At 55.6% G+C, this 16,437-nt stretch overlaps 1 protein-coding gene across 7 annotated transcripts in view; it reads right to left on the reverse strand.

Moving 5' to 3' along the window:
- Nucleotides 1-16,437, reverse strand: part of HDAC4 (histone deacetylase 4) — a 288,731-nt gene that overhangs the window by 66,595 nt on the left and 205,699 nt on the right. For all 7 annotated transcript variants that reach the window (XM_070368625.1, XM_070368624.1, XM_070368630.1 and 4 more), the window contains 3 exons: nt 15,985-16,105; nt 9,677-9,798; nt 797-928 (listed from right to left, as the gene is read on the reverse strand). In XM_070368625.1, coding sequence (XP_070224726.1) covers nt 797-928; nt 9,677-9,798; nt 15,985-16,105 — 375 coding nt within the window. The remainder of the gene's footprint in view (nt 1-796; nt 929-9,676; nt 9,799-15,984; nt 16,106-16,437) is intronic.

Below are 16,437 nucleotides of genomic sequence, written 5' to 3' on the forward strand. Positions count from 1 at the left end.
GGACCGGCCCCTCCCACGGCGCCCAGGAGCCCCTCCTTCCTGGGGGGCGGCCCCGAGAGCCGCGGGTCTCCATCAAACCCTGTCCTTGGTGCACACGGGCCCTCCCGCCTGTTTCCAGGCCACCTGGGCAACCCCTCTGTGCTGTGATTCCAGGAACGGGGGCTGCGCGCCCTGTGCACGAGGGGTGCGCCCTCCGGAGGCGGGGTGCCCCTCGAGAGCGGGGCGTGCCCTTCTGACCGCACAGCCCCAGGAAGTGGGCTGTGTCCTCGGGACCACCAGGAAGGGCCTCGGCCTGGGGCCCGGTGGTTCTGGTAGAGAGTGTGGGTGTGCTTCCGCGCGCTGGCCACTAGGTGGGGGCCGAGAGCAGCGCGTGGACCGGGCGAGGAGACTTCCAAGCTCCCGCCTCCTTCCCAGGAAGACTCTGCCGTTTAATGGGCAGGGGCAGGTAAGAGATCTGGGCTCACCACCCACAGGGCGGGAGCTGTTAAACAGCTCTAGAGAACCCTCCACTTAGAATCCCTGATCGTCTCCCGGGATGTCCAGGGGCCTGACTGCTCTCAGCTGCCCTGCGGGTCCAGGCTGGGGGCTGGACATGCTGCCCAGGAACAGGGCTCTGAGCGCCTCTGGGGGCCACCTGGGGCCCTCGGACTCAGTCCTGGGGGCTGGCACCGCCCTCGGGACTCGATGGCGGGGGAGATGGATGCGGAGAGATGCAGGTTTCCCTGCTAAAGGGAGAGCGTGCAGGCTGGCCTCTCTGAGACGGGCAGGTAGGAGGTGGGGTTTACACTCAAAGTACCTGTGACATCCAAGGGACGCTTTTTCAGAGCCGTGACCACTGGCCCATCTTTCCTGCGTAGCAGGGGGCTGCTCCGTCTCTCAGCCACTTTCTGCTTTAGCCTGGAGCGTAATTTCAGGTTGGGTTCAGAAGCTGCAGGAAAAGGAGACGTCATTACCGGCAGGCAGACACAACTGGGGTCCAGGTGACTGGGGGTGCTTTACCACGACTTCTACATTACACATGTCCTCACTCACCGGCAAGTCAAAAATTCCCCACGAGTGACGGCCCAGGCCGGCTGCCCACTCGGATCCCAGCCGCTGAGAGGTGCTAAGGCCAACCCACCTGATGAGAGGGTTAGCCACCTGCCTGCAGGTGAGGCCCGTTCCCCTCCGTGTCGCCTGACCCCCCAGCACAGGTGCTCCGGTTGCTTTTGGTAACAGCCTTGCTTGTGCGAATGGAGCCCTTTGCAAACCTGCAGTGCTCTGGCCTCTGCACCCGGAGCCCAGACCACACCCTGGACCAATCCAGTCCCATGTCAGCGTGGCTGCCTTGGGAAGGGGGCATCCTCACTCAGTGGGGCCCTCCCTGTGGCCTCTGGACACCTGAGTCTTAGCCCCACAGGCCGGCAGCTTGGGAGCCCGCGGCGGCGGTGAGCTCACCACCAGACTTCTGCCTTCGGAGGCTTTATGAGCTCATTCAAGCTTCCGTTACTTGTGGATCTGCTAACTGGCGAGTTTCTTTTACCTCTTGTTTTTGTTTGTAATCAGCAGCCCTGCTGGTTTTAATCTTTCTGGAACAGGAAGTTTGCAGCTCTCTAGAGCAACAAGCAACAGGATCTGAATTCCCCTCAGAGTTGGAAGTAAGCTGGCTGGGGTTATAAGAATGAGGCTGCGCATGCGTCTCACGGCCACTGCGACTCCATCCTCTGGGGAGCCTGGGGGCAGGGTCGGGGGTCCTGGCAGTGGGGTGACCCTGGGGGGCGCTGGGAGGTAAAGGCGGGTCCTGTGAGGAGGGAGGAGCAGCCCGCCTGAAGGGTGCTTCCCAGAGAAATGAGGTGTGAGGTGTGAGCAAGGTGGCAGCCTCGCCAGATGCGCAGCCTGCTCCGGAGACCCCGATCCCAGGGGAGACGCTCTCTGCTCTGCAGAGTTTGTCTGGACGGCCAGGTTCCCCAGCAGGACGTTTGTGTCCAAAGAGGAAAAGGACCCGGTAACAGAACAGCCATCCCTGCCGGTGAGAGGACCCGTTTCTGTGTTTTTTAATATTTAATACTGTTTTCACATTTTTGAGAACGGGAGCTTCACGTTTCACTTATTTCTATTTCTACGCTGAGCTTCTTACTTTATCATTATTTGAAAAGAAAAAAAAAGCCCAGCTCCACCCGCTAGATTAACAGGCACAACCCCTCTCCCCGTAAGATGTCAGCTGAGCCTGCACGAGGTTGCTACAGCCACGTGTCCGTCCTGGGGAGGAATCTGCCCGAGACCCAGGGAGGACAGCGCGGCCCTGGAGTGGGGGAGCGCGTGGCCCCCGCCCCAGTGTAGCGGGGCCCTGTCGGCGGCACCGAGGTTTGTCTGTGAGCAACACTGCCTGGTCCTGATGGGGGCGTCCCAGAAGGTCTCAGAGCTTCGGGGCCCAAGGGTCAGCCTTGTGAGCAGGGTCAGGCTCTGGTCATTTGCAGGCTAAGACAAGGGCCTGAGAGCCCTGAAGGAAGGTGACTCTGGACCTAGCCACACTATCCATCACTCGGGGGCCAGGATAAAGGCATCTGCCAGCAGGCAAGGACTCCAGAGAGTCACATTCCACACACAGTTTCTCAGAAACCTCGGAGGAGCTGGACAACCACGACGGAGGAGGAGATGAGACACAGGAGCAGGTGGAGTCCAGGGAAGAGGCCGGGCCTCCCCGGGAGGCCGTGAACGGCAGTCAGGGCCCAGAGCAGAGCCTCTAGACCGCCTGCCCTGGAGGACAGCCTCCTCCGTCTGCCAAATCGTGGGGCTGAATTAAAAGCAGGGACAAGCAGACACCTGGAGCCGAGCTGATATTTTATAATAACTACAAATGGAATACAACTTTAAAAAATTGTCCACTTGAAAGCTATATAATATTGTACATCAACTATGCTTCGGTTTAAAAAACATAGGCAGACAGAAAACTCAGCAAATGAAACAAACCATCAACTTCAGGATAAAGGGCACTCACACACCAACGGGAATGCAGCCAAGGTCACGGGCGGTTTGTGTGTCCTTTCGGTGCACTGTCCTCATGATTCAGGGCCGGGTGGGTGGGGCCAGCTGCTCCCGGAGGCAGCCTTGTGGGGCTCTGTGACTTATGGACATTTACTTACTCTGATAACAATAAAAAGAGAACTCTAGAAAGACAAGGGCTTCCCTGGTGGCTCAGCTGGTAAAGGATCCGCCTGCAATTCGGGAGACCTGGGTTTGATCCCTGGGTTGGGAAGATCCCCTGGAGAAGGGTAAGGCTACCCACTCCAGTGTTCTGGCCTGGAGAATTCCATGGACTGTATAGTCTCTGGGGTTGCAAAGATTCGGACATGACTGAGCGACTTTTCTTCTTTTCTAGAAAGACAGAGGACAGGCTGGAATACAATTTTTGGTAGCATACGTGACAGATACAGGATGGATATTAGCACGTAAAGCAACGAGAAAAAAAAACCGGCCGAGAGAAAAGCGTATGGGGGAGCTGCCACTGAACACCGACATTAGGGACCGTCCCTGCTGGTGTGGCGGCAGATGCTGGGCACAGGGCGCATGAGGAAGGCACAGCCTGGCCAGTATGCACACTGCCAGGCACAGGGGCACGGGCCACGCTGGGCCCCAGGAAAGGCCCAGCGGCTCCGCGACGCGGCGCTCAGCTTTCTCCCGAGCAGGACGATGGGCCATAACAGACATGTACATCCCTGACGGGGACGGAACTGCTCTTTGAAAAGGCAGAGAGGTCACGGCTTCGGCACCCATCAGGCTGGCTGGGGTGACCCGGGGAGGCATCGCGTGAGTGAAGGGGGACGAGGGCCTCTCACGAGTGGCGGGTACAGCACAGCAAGCTGGGCTTTGTCGGCTCTGCACACGCTTTCTAACTCAGGAGTCGATCCTGCAGAAAGAGTGACTGTAGGCCCCCATATCTGAGGGCAGAACTAAAAGCTAGAGAACAGTTACCACTACTACAATATTTGTAAACTGAGATAATATAGGAAAGGTGTTGACCTTATGCGTTGAAATGGAGTGGTACCCCAGATATAACAGTAACTGAAAAGTGAAGCTACAGCGAAAGTGCAAAGCAGGTGTTTTCTTGACAAAGAGACAGTCCACGGGCATCACTCGCGCACAGACACACATAACCCCCACACGCCGGCATAGACCACGTCTGCGCTGTAGGCACCAAACCAGACACAGGAGCTGCTTCCAGAGGTCACACACAGGATGCATACATCTGACTTATGTTTTAACTTGTCGGAATTCAGACTCAAGTTGAAGAAAGTAGGGAAAACCACTAGACCATTCAGGTATGACCTAATTCAAATCCCTTACGATTATACAGTGGAAGTGACAAATAGATTCAAGGGATTAGATCTGATAGACAGAGTGCCTGAAGAACTATGGATGGAGGTTTGTGAGATTGTACAGGAGGCAGTGATCAAGATCATCCCAAGAAAAACATGTAAAAAGACAAAATGGTTGTCAGAGGAGGCCTTACAAATAGCGGAGAAAAGAAGACGCAAAAGGCAAAGGAGAAAAGGAAAGATATACCCATTAAATGCAGAGTTCCAAAGAATAGCGAGGAGAGATAAGCAAGCCTTCCTCAGTGATCAATGCAAAGAAATAGAGGAAAACAATATAATGAGAAAGACTAGAGATCTCTTCAAGAAAATCAGAGATACCAAGGGAACACTTCGCAAAGATGGGCTCAATAAAGGACAGAAATGGTAGGGACCTAACGGAAGCAGAAGATATTAAGAAGAGGTGGCAAGAACACAGAGAAGAAATACACAAAAAAGATCTTCACGACCAAGATAATCACAATGGTGTGATCACTCACCTACAGCCAGACATCCTGGAATGTGAAGTCAAGTGGGCCTTAGGAAGCATCACAACAAACAAAGCTAGTGGAGGTGATGGCATTCCAGTTGAGCTATTTCAAATCCTGAAAGATGATGCTGTGAAAGTGCTGCACTCACTATGCCAGCAAATTTGAAAAACTCAGCAGTGGCCACAGGACTGGAAAAGGTCAGTTTTCATTCCAATCCCAAAGAAAGGCAATGCCAAAGAATGTTCAAACTACCACACAATTGCACTCATCTCACACGCTAGTCAAGTAATGCTCAAAATTCTCCAAGCCAGGCTTCAGCAATATGTGAACGGTGAACTTCCAGATGTTCAAGCTGGATTTAGAAAAGGTAGAGGAACCAGAAATCAAATTGCCAATATCTGCTGGATCATCAAAAAAGCAAGAGAGTTCCAGAAAAACATCTACTTCTGCTTTATTTACTATGCCAAAGACTTTGAATGTGTGGATCACAACAAACTGTGGAAAATTCTTCAAGAGATGGGAATACCAGACCACCTGACCTGCCTCCTGAGAAATCTGCATGCAGGTCAGGAAGCAACAGTTAGAACTGGACATGGAACAACAGACTGGTTCCAAACTGGGAAAAGGAGTACGTCAAGGCTGTATATTGTCACCCTGCTTATTTAACTTCTATGCAGAGTACATCATGAGAAACGCTGGACTGGAAGAAACACAAGCTGGAATCAACACTGCCAGGAGAATATCAATATCCTCAGATATGCAGATGACACCACCCTTATGGCAGAAAGTGAAAAAGAACTAAAGAGCTTCTTGATGAAAGTGAAAGAGGAGAGTGAAAAAGTTGGCTTAAAATTCAACATTCAGAAAACTCAGATCATGGCATCAGGTCCCATCACTTCATGGGAAATAGATGGGGAAACCGTGTAAACAGTGAGAGATGTTATTTTCTTGGGCTCCAAAATCACTGCAGATGGTGACTGCAGCCATGAAATTAAAAGATGCTTGGTCCTTGGGAGAAAAGTTATGACCAACCTAGATAGCATATTAAAAAGCAGAGACATTACTTTGCCACCAAAGGTCCATCTAGTCAAGGCTATGGTTTTTCCAGTGGTCATGTATGGATGTGAGAATTGAACTATAAAGAAAGCTGAGTGCCAAAGAATTGATGCTTTTGAACTGTGGTGTTGGAGAAGACTCTTGAGAGTCCCTTGGACTGCAAGGAGATCCAACCAGTCCATCCGAAAGGAAATCAACCCTGAATAGTCATTGGAAGGACTGATGCTGACGCTGAAGCTACAATACTTTGGCTACCTGATGCGAAGAACCGACTGTGGAAAAAGACCCTGATGCTGGGAAAGATTGATGGCAGGAGGAGAAGGGGACGACAGAGCATGAGATAGTTGGATGGCATCACTGACTCGATGGACATGAGTTTGAGTAAGCTCCGGGATTTGGTGATGGACAGGGAGGCCTGGTGTGCTGCAGTCCATGGGGTTGCAAAGAGTCGGACACGACTGAGCGACTGAACTGAACTAATGCCTTCCTTTTGTGATTTTTTAATTAAAAAAAAAAAAAAGGCACTCTCCATGGTGTTTACGACTGGCGTTTGCACCAATCGTTTCGATAGCGTATTTCAGGCGGCCTCCAAGCTCAGGTGCGAACAGGGCACATCTGGTCAAGATAAGTCCAGGTCTCACTGGGCACTTCTCATGTGAAGAGGAGTCCAGGTTTGATGGACATCAACGTGTGAAGTGAGGTCCTTTTCCACATAGACACTGCCTAGTATTAATATTAACCACACGCGTCATCTCTGGAATTTTCTTTGGTAAAGCACAACAAAGCCTTTATGAAAACCCTCTGAACATATTCACACCCACTTTGCAACAAGCACGAAGTTGAGGGAAGACAGTAGTACACAAAAGCCCCCTGAGGGCTGGAAGCTTGGGCCGGCACGGCTGGAACTGCGGGTCAACCCCTTTCACCCCGCCCAGAAAGCTAAGTGCCTTATCCCGTGCCAGGGCCGCAGGGCCTCTACCCCGACCGCCCCCCCAGCCCTGCCCAGAGCAACATGAAGCACACCCAGGCATAGCGGTGTGCAGTGCGGGCCATGCCCACAGCTGCCCAGGCTAGCAGGCTGCCCCCGGTCCACAAACCACATCAGAACCAGATGGACCGCGAGGTGACCCGCCCTTCCCAGACTGCAGAGAGGTGTGCCATGTGCGTCCCTGGTAACCTCGAGCCACGCTACTCACAGCTAAGATGAGTAGGAACAGGACGACTGCAGGGCGAGCTGTGCACACTCACCGACGTGTCACAGGGCCTCAGTGATCGGATACCCCGGCTCTCCGCCGGACACTGCCCACCATCTCAGCCCAGGCAGGCCCTCCCTGGTGGCGGGGGCTGCGGAGGGGGACCCTGAGGCCCAGAGGCAGCCATCAGGCCAGGGCTTCTGAGCAAACCTGATGGGGGGCCTCGGTCCTCTCTGTTCTTTTGGGGTAAAAAGCCAGCCCTGCCCTCCACGGGCCAGGCCCCCTGCCCAGGGGCCCCACAGGTTCACCCTGGGCCTGGACTCTGCAGCTCCCCTCCTCCTTCAGGACTGGAGCATGTGGTCATTGGTGGCCTGTCGCCTGCCTGCCGCAAAGCTCAGGGCCGGGCACCTGGGGAGCACCCGACCAGTGTGCTCCGTAACCACTGTGGAGACGCGCGGGGAGCCAGCCGTTGCTCAGGCTCGGGGCCCTGCCTGGGATTGAGCACACGTTCTCCTGACTAAGTGCCAGGAACCCCGGGGTCTGCAGCTTTCTGTCCTGTGACCTAGCAAGGCCTGAGCATGATCGTCCGCCCGGGGGACAACAGCCCTGAGTCCGTAACAGACACACAGCTCCCACAGACACTGACTCTGACCCCAGGGCCCAGAGAGGACCCCCTGGGGGCAGCTGTCACTGACACAGTGTCCTGAGGCTCACTCGCCCCAAGCTGCCTGTAAAGACGGAGGGAAGGTGGGTCACCGTGGGATTAGCTGAGCAGGTGTGTCAGCTGCTCAGTCGTTCCCGACTCTTCATGGCCCCATGGACTGCAGCCCGCCAGGCTCCGCCATCCATGGGATTCTCCAGGCAAGAATACTAGAGTGGGTTGCCAAGCCGTCCTCCAGGGGGTCTTCCCGGCCCAGGGATCGAACCCAAGTCTCCTGCAGTGCAGGCGGATTATTTACTGTCTGAGCCACCACGGAGCTGAATGCATAGAAAGATGTAAATTATTTAGAATTAGCAGCGACATGTGTTTGAAAATAGGTGCTTCGAGAATGACGCAGGATACCGTGCTGCACTTTGTTCCCCTAAGGGCTTTAAACTCTGCCCTGGAACCTTGGCCTTATTACTATTACTAATGTGCCAGGGTTGCTGTTTTAGAAGACAGTGCAAGCGCATCTCTACTGAGCTCCTCCGCAGTCCATGCAGCGTGGGGCGGTGCCTCTTTTCTGTCCTGGGGACGTGGGGCTGGGGGCGGCGCTGCTGATTATCATGCAGCTCAGGGCCACATGGAAGGTGGCTCTTCTCGGTGGCCAGGAGCTCTGTCCTTCATGTCCTCCCCCACCCATGGCTCCAGGGGCTGTGGGCACCACTCACCACACCCAGCGTGGGCACAAGTGCTGTGCGCTCAGCATACCCACTTTGGAGATGAGAAACTGAGGTCAGGAGAGCCTAGGGAATCTGTCGTGGAGCCCAGGGCTGCAAAGCAGGCGGGAGACACCCGCTGAGCTGCAGAACCACCAGCCACTCGCTCAGAGCCAGCCCCCCAGCTCCCTGGGTTCCACTCCCACCAGGCCCAGGCCTCCTGGGGCAGGCGCCTGGGGTCTCTCCTCGCACAGGGCCCCGTTTGACTGATGGCGGTGTGGCTGATCGCAGCGCCAGCTCCAGGACGGGGCATGGAGGGCAGGCCTGGGGGTGGCTGGCCCGGATCCCGACAGACACCTCTTTCTGCGGAGCCTGCAGGCTCTCTAGGTGAGAGGCACGGCCCTTCTCGGCACACGACGGGGGACAACCACACACTCAAACTGGAGGGCAGAGGGCAGACGCCACACTCGCACATTCACCAATAAACTGTTGCCAGCCCACGCGGAACCCCAGCCACGCGTGCAGACGTCTCTCTGACCCGGCAAGGCTCTGTGGACCCCGCTGCCCACCAGGGTCCAGCTCTGGGACGGGGCCCCTCCTTCCTGCACCCAGGATGCGGGTCAAGTCCCCTGGTGCTGAATGGAAGCGCCCCCTTCGTGTCCGGCTCCTGTTTGGGGCTGGTGACCCCACATCCTCTCTGGGGCGCACTGCTTACAGGGGGCCCCCTGTCCTTAGGATGGGGTGGCAGGGGCCCCCAGCCCTGCTCCCTGTACCCCACCACTTGGGCGGAGAAGATATTCCAAAGCTTCTCTGTCCGGAACTGACCAAAATCCTTTGAATGAAGACAAATTCATGTTTGTGGAAAAGCAGCTGCTGCACACCCCCACTCCATGAAGCACGGCATTCCCCTCGAGGGCCGGACTCCACCTGCCGCCTCCAAGAGCAGAGCCCTGCCCTCCACAACCAGGAGGGTGGCCAGGCTTCCCGGGGCACAGCTTCGGGGAGAGGCTCGCTTCGCTGGCCCCTGCCCTCCTGAGCGCCCAGTGCAAGACCCAGGGATGTTTCGATTCTTCTTAAAAGCCACTGCCCGCTTACAGAGTCACTGCTGGACAGAGTCCAGGGGTCCTGTGCACCTCGCTTGTGTCTAAACATCCTTCTTCTGGCTTGTGACAGAGAGGCCAATGTCACCCTGAGGACCCCCTGGTGGGCCACCAACCCCCCACCCCCGCAGCGGCTCCGCACCCACCTGTCTTTCTGAGGGGGAAGTCGTCTTTGGCGTCATACATGCCCAGGACTGGGTGGTTGTAGGAGGCTGACGCCCCGCTCTGGGGCGGGGAGCTCTGGTCCAGCGAGCTGTGCTGCGTCTTCCTGGAGAGAAAGGGGGGGACAGAGGCTGAGTGACCCTCGGGGACCCGGAGCCACGGTCGTGCAGGGAGAGCACCCCTGGGCGCCCACGCGGGTGGTTCTCCCTTTGACGCGTGGGCCCGGCTCGACAGCCGGCCTGCTGGGCAGCCTGGCTTCCTCCCAGGGCAGGACTGAAACGATGATACAAGGCCGCCTGTGAGCCTGTGAACCCGGCCGCCTGCAGTCTCCCCTGGGCCTGTGGGGCTGAGGACAGGCGGCCTGTGGGGCTGCACGCTTGGTCCAATCCCTGGGCTCTGCCCAGCCCCCTCGCTCTTGGGGTCTCCTGGCCTGGCAGGCCTCAGGCTGAGAGGGGTGTTACCCCCGGCTACCGAGGGGCCCGTCCTCAGGACGCAGAGGGAGATGGGGGGCTCCAGGTGCAAGGAACACAGCTGTTGTTGGAGGCGGCGGAGACCTGGCCGGGGCCCGTAGGGACAGTGCTGGCGGCCTCTGGGTCCTGGAGGGCAGGGGCCACGTGGGGACTGTCCCCCTCTCGGGGACGGTCTCCCCGGCCATCTCCCCTCCCCGGGGAGGCGGGGGTCGGCGGCACCCTGGGCCCCGGGAGCTGATCCTGGGAAATTTGCTTCCTTTGTGAGTTGGCAGACACAGCCCCAAGGTGGTGCAAGGTGGGCTCAGGCCTCAGGAGGGGGTGCTGGTCGTGCTGGCGACGACCGTCGTCTGCAAACGTGCTGCGTCTCGCTGGCAACACTGAAGGTGTAATGAATTCCAAGAGTCTGTACATGGTGTAATCTCTTAATGACTTGAAACAAATTAGCCAACTTACTTATTTGGAATTTGTTAGACTATTTATTTGCATACACAGCACTCCACGTCCCCACGCACCTGGTGTTGTTTGAATTGAGAACGTGAGCACTTAAACGCTTACAGGTGGATGTTTAAATATTTGAGAGCGCAAACGGGTGCAAAGAACACGGTGGTCACGGAGCTGGATCCCCAGGACGCATGTTGGGGGCCAGGGCTGCAGGCTCAGGGCTGGACCGGCCACGCTCATGCCGGCTGTGCCCTCACCGCATCAGACTGCCAGGCCTCACTCGGGGGTCCGGCCTGGCACGACCCCACGGAAGGTCTGAGGGCATCTCTCTACCCGACTTCTCCAGGCCAGAGCCTGCAGGGAGTGCGGCCTCGGTGGCCCCAAACCGCGCCGTCACTGCCGGGGTCTAAGCTGGGAGAGAGTTCACTTTCTCCTTCGTGAGAAACATGGAAAGGCCGGTGTGTGTGTTACGTAATCTTAAAACATGGATAATCACGATTAATGATAATCACTGCTGTCATTAGACTCTGATGGTGGACTTTGCAGTTAAGCCAGAAGTACATTCAGCGTAACATCTAGCAGACTTTCTCCTGTCTTGATCTCGAGACGCCGTCAGTATTCAAACCCTCCCTCCCGTCTGGCCCTGACCTGGAGGAGCACAGGCAGGGTCTGGCCCCCGAGCCACTGTTCCACGCCGTCTGAGAGGGCACTTGGGCCCGGGGCAGCGGCCAGGCTGACCCAGCGGAGCCGGACCCCACTGGTGCCTGCGAGGATGGAGCCAGACTTCACAGCAGCCAGGCTTCCCCAGGCCTCCAAATACCATGCAAAACGGAGAAAAACCAGCTCATCGCTAGAGGCCGAGGTCTCCCAGGGAGCAGTGGCCACCGGCCCTCCTGTGGGACCCGGCCCTCGTCACAGAGCCTAGGGCTCACACGCGCCGCAGCGGGCGACGGCCGGGGTGTGAGCGAGGGCAAGGCCTGTCCTCGTCTGCAGGGGCGTGTGCACGCTCACCCCAGGCTCACATGCAATCAGTGCACAGGCACACACTCACACACACACAGACACACACACAGACATACACACCACACACACACACTATACACACAGACACACACACACATACCACACGCACACACAGACACACCACACAGACACACAAAGACACACACACACACAGACACACACTCCACACACACACTATACACAAAGATACACCTCACACACATACCACACACACACACACACAAACTACACACACAGACACACAGACACACAAGAGACACATACAGACACAGATACCACACACACAGACATACACACCACACACACTATACACACAGATACACCTCATACACATACTACACACACACACACAGACACACACAGACCACACACACACACCCCTTACGTGAGGAGCTGCTCTTCTAACTCAGCTCCAACCAGAATCACCGTCCAGGTGTTCGACCTGACCTTCCAGCGGGAGGAAGAGCCTGGGGTAGCTCTGCTGTGATCCTGGCTGACGGAAGGGGCACCGAGTCTTAAAGACCATCAGTCCTCAGTGAAGATGGAAGACAAACACGCCTGCCTTTTCTTTCTAAACACTGCTCTGACCATGATACGGAATGAAGCCGAACACAAACTCAGCCATTTACCAAGTGATTTAGTAGATTTAGCCATTTAACTAAATTCTACCAACAACTGGCCTTTCCCATGACCTCAGATTGATGCAGGTGAATGACATTTGTAATTGCTCACACCAGCACTGTCCAACAGGAGTAATACAGGCTGTGTGTGCGATTTAAAATTCTCTCTCGGCCACGTGAGCAGGAACAAAAAGAAAGCAGTGAAATTACGTTCAGTGTTCTTAACCCAATACACCCCAATCCTATCATTGCAACTAAAAAGTGTCAAGGACATAGTTCTCATTTTTTTCACATCCAGCATGTCTGATGTTCACAGCTTGTCTCCATCTGAACAGTCCATTTCGATGCCCCGGAGCCCACGTGGCTGGCGGCTACTGCGACGGGCAGCACATCTCCTCTGGTAAGCCTAATGCTGGGGGTTCTGACCCAGGTACACCATAGAACCACGCCACTAAAGACAGAAAACAGTCACCTCCATGGGAAGGCCCTCTGCCCCCGCCCCGGTCACGGCCACCTGGCTTCCTGTCCCTACAGACTGGTTGTGCCGACTCTAGGACCACATGCAAACGGCATCTCAAGGCACAGACTCTGCATCTTCTCCGAAGCCTAATGTTTTGTTCTTGTGTGGGCAGGCTGCCCTGGGCCTTGCTGAGCAGATGAGAAAGCAGGTGCCCGTGTTGCCATCACCTGGTGGCAGACACTCAGCTACTTCCATGCTTTGGAGACAATGAGCAGAACTGCTGTGACCATCAGAACACAAGTCACTGCCCGGATGGAAGACCTCACCTGTTCTTAGGGAAACACCTAGGAGAATGGGTCATGGGTCACGGAGTGGGCGTATGGGCAAGAATACTGGAGTGGGTTGCCATTTCCTCCTCCACGGGAATCTTCCTGACCCAGGGATCGAACCTTTGTCTCTTGCATCTCCTGGCAGGTGGATTCTTTACGGTTGAGCCATCCGGAAAGCCGGCAATCGGTTTGTTCAATTTCAGCTGTCCCTGTGTGTGAGGGGACATCTTGCTGTGCACTGCATTTCTGGGGTGACTAATGATCTTCGTGAAATTACTGACCATTTGCTTCTTATTTTGTGAGGTAATCAGTTCAGTCACTCAGTCGTGTCCAACTCTTTGCGACCCCATGGATTGAAGCACGCCAGGCTTCCCTGTCCATCACCAACTCCTGGAGCTTGCTCCAACTCATTGTGAGGTATTGGCTCATGTCTTTTGCCTATATTTTTTCAGTAGGTGCTCGTCTTTTTGTTATTGAGTTGTGAAGTGAAGTGTTACTCGCTCAGTTGTGTCTGATTCTTCGTGCTCCCAAGGACTGTAGCCTGCCATGCTCCTCTGTCCATGGAATTTTCCAGGCAAGAATACTAGAATGGGTTGCCATTCCCTTCAGGGGATCTTCCCAACCCAGGGATCAAACCTGGGTCTCCTGCTTTGCAGGCAGATTCTTTACCATCTGAGCCACCAGGGAAGCTCTTTGAGTTGTAGGACTTCTTTATATATTTTGGATCAAGGGCTCAGTTGCTCACATTCATTGTGAATATTTTGTTTCTGTCTGTGCCTTGCCTTTTTATTTTCTTAAGGGTGCCTTTCAAAGGATGAAAGTATTAAGTTTTGATTAAGTTTACATTTTTGGTTTATAGTTGATGATTTTGGTGTTCAAAGATCTCCTTGCTTACCTCTTCACCAACGTCATGAAAACTTTCTCCTACATTTTATTCTGGAAGTTTTAACAATGCAGCTTTTATGTTCAGGTCCATGACACCTGAGCTGACCATCAGGGGTGGAGTGAAGCTGGAGCCCAGGTGAGGTCTTTCTCTATAAAGACGGGTTTTCCCATCTTGCCATCATGCAGCAAATGAACATGATCCATGATTTGGTTTGCTTTGTGTGACTAATCAAGAAGCCTACCAAGTCCAAGGCAAACAGGCCCATTCCCTCTGACTCCACTGAGGCGAGTCCTTCTCCCACTGCAGCGGGCACGGCCCCATCCCCTGGGAAAGAGGGATCTCCCCACCAAGCACTGGACCAGGGCAAGCAAGCCTCCTCCGAGTCTGGGCCACCCTGCTCACCGTGCCCCCAGGCCCAGCCTGCGTGTCCCCGCCTCTCCCTTCCAGTTCCCAGGTGCTCCTTGCTGACCCCCCTCCCCAGCAGCCCCCAGCACAGCCCGTGGACTCTGTCCTCCTCTTTACATGCACGTACATCATCATGGCATCTATTCCTGGAGACTGGACGCCCCACCTCTCCACTCACGGGGCTCCTGACACCCCAGTCTTCCCTTCGCATCCCTCTGGCCACCATCCATGGACTCCGGCATGGTCAGCCACGCCCCTCCTCCCACCACAACCTCCTCTGGGCCCACGGCGTTCTTACGCTGCTCCTGAAGACCCCTGCTGCTCTCAGAGCAGGGCCTCTGCTGAAAAGCTTCCTGGCCTGCAGACCACATCACCTCCCCCGAGGGAGGATCCAGAAGCACTGCCCACCTTTACCCGACAGGCTACTTCCGGGGGTCCTGGACCCCCCAAGCCCACTCAGCTTCTCTTCCTGCCCTGCCCAGCCCACTACAGTGCCAGGCATTTTCCTGGTAGCCCCCCTACAAAGGAGGACGACAGAGCCTTCCCAGCACAAACCCAGGGGGCGGTCACTAGTGGGGAGACGACAGATCAGTGCCGCATCGTGGGGCCCCCAGGAGCACGGCCCCAGGACCGTCCACGGGCCCCAGTGCCCAGTGCTCAGGGCACGTGGCCGCCGCTCTTCAGGGTGGCCGCTGCCATCGTGGCTGTGGGTGGGTGGTGGCGCTGCTGAGCCCACAGCCAGAGGGTGTGGGTGTAGCCGGAGTGGCCGTGCGGTGCGGGGGCTGCTGACACTCACAGTGGAGACGGCTTCAGAACCAAAACGCCCTTTAGGCCGAATCTACTGAAACAAACACGTTCATTTCAATGCGATCTGGTGGCATGTTAGCAAGACTGTTGTCCATCTCAGGGATCCAGGAAGAGCTAAGCTTTCCTCCCGTGAATGAATGATAATCCCATTTTTATTTATGAAAACTGCCCGATGAGGCTTCTTCCAGGACAGAATCACCCTTGACAGGAGAAGCAAATGATATCAAAGGAAAAACACCGTGGGGCACCCGGACTATGGTCTGAAGCCACAGAACTTGTCACTGCACTTCCAGCTCAGCCTGGGTTGGTGGCCAGCCCCTCAGAGCCACACGCAGGCCCAGAGGAAAGACCCAACACATGAGCAATCCCACCACCAAATTCAAGTCCTCTTTGCCAGGCTCGTCAGCCTCTGAGCATGAACAGGCACTTTGTGGTCTCTGTCAGTTACACAGGCTCTGGGAGGGATTCTTAGTATAGAAACAGTAAAAAGACCACAGGTGCTTTTGACTTGACCAGTAATCAGTAACACATTGGGCAAGATTCAGTAGGTGCATATGGACGATTTAGACCAGAGTTCCGGTTTTAACAGGTGCCTTTTGTGGCCAAAAATCGCATGAGAAGCCAAGAATATGGTCAGACACCCGCCCCCCGAGTTTCCCTTTAATGTTTGTTTAAAGAGCGGCCCTCTCTGCATCTGGACAAGAGCCATGTGTCCTGACCACTGGACCACTCGGGTCTGAGCGCGTCTGCTGCTGGCTCAGGGAGCATCTAATCCCACGCCATCCCGGGTGGAGAACCGAGCGCCCCTCCGGTCTCCCACGGACCCCATGTGCCCGGGGCCCTCCACTTACCCGTACCAGTAGCGAGGGTCGCTGGACATGCAGTGGTTCAGGTTCCGGTGAGCCAGGGCCTTCTTTTTATTGAGGACAAACTCCTGCAGCTTCATCTTCACTTCCGTGCTGGCCACGGCGCCTGGCGCGGGAGAGAGCGGGGCCGGGTGACTGGAGGCTCTAGCCCAGGGCCCCCTGCATCACATGCCGGAAAAGGCAGGACAGTGATGGGCAGGGGTGGTTCCCACTCAGGATGCTGCTGACACCAGAGAGCATCTCGTGGGAAAGAGAGGGATCAAGGAGTTGAAGGGAGAGAGCTTCTTCCCAGGAACATTTTATACAACTGCATTTTCATTTAAAGTGCAGACGGAATCAGCACGAAGACCCAGCGCTACCTAACACAAATCCTCTGCAGAAGGAAGTTCTAATGGTCTTTCATAAGAGGAGGGCCTGAGCTAGCAGTGCAGCTGTGTG

This window comes from Bos mutus, chromosome 3, assembly GCF_027580195.1.
Source record: "Bos mutus isolate GX-2022 chromosome 3, NWIPB_WYAK_1.1, whole genome shotgun sequence".
Classification (NCBI taxonomy): Eukaryota; Metazoa; Chordata; class Mammalia; order Artiodactyla; family Bovidae; genus Bos; species Bos mutus.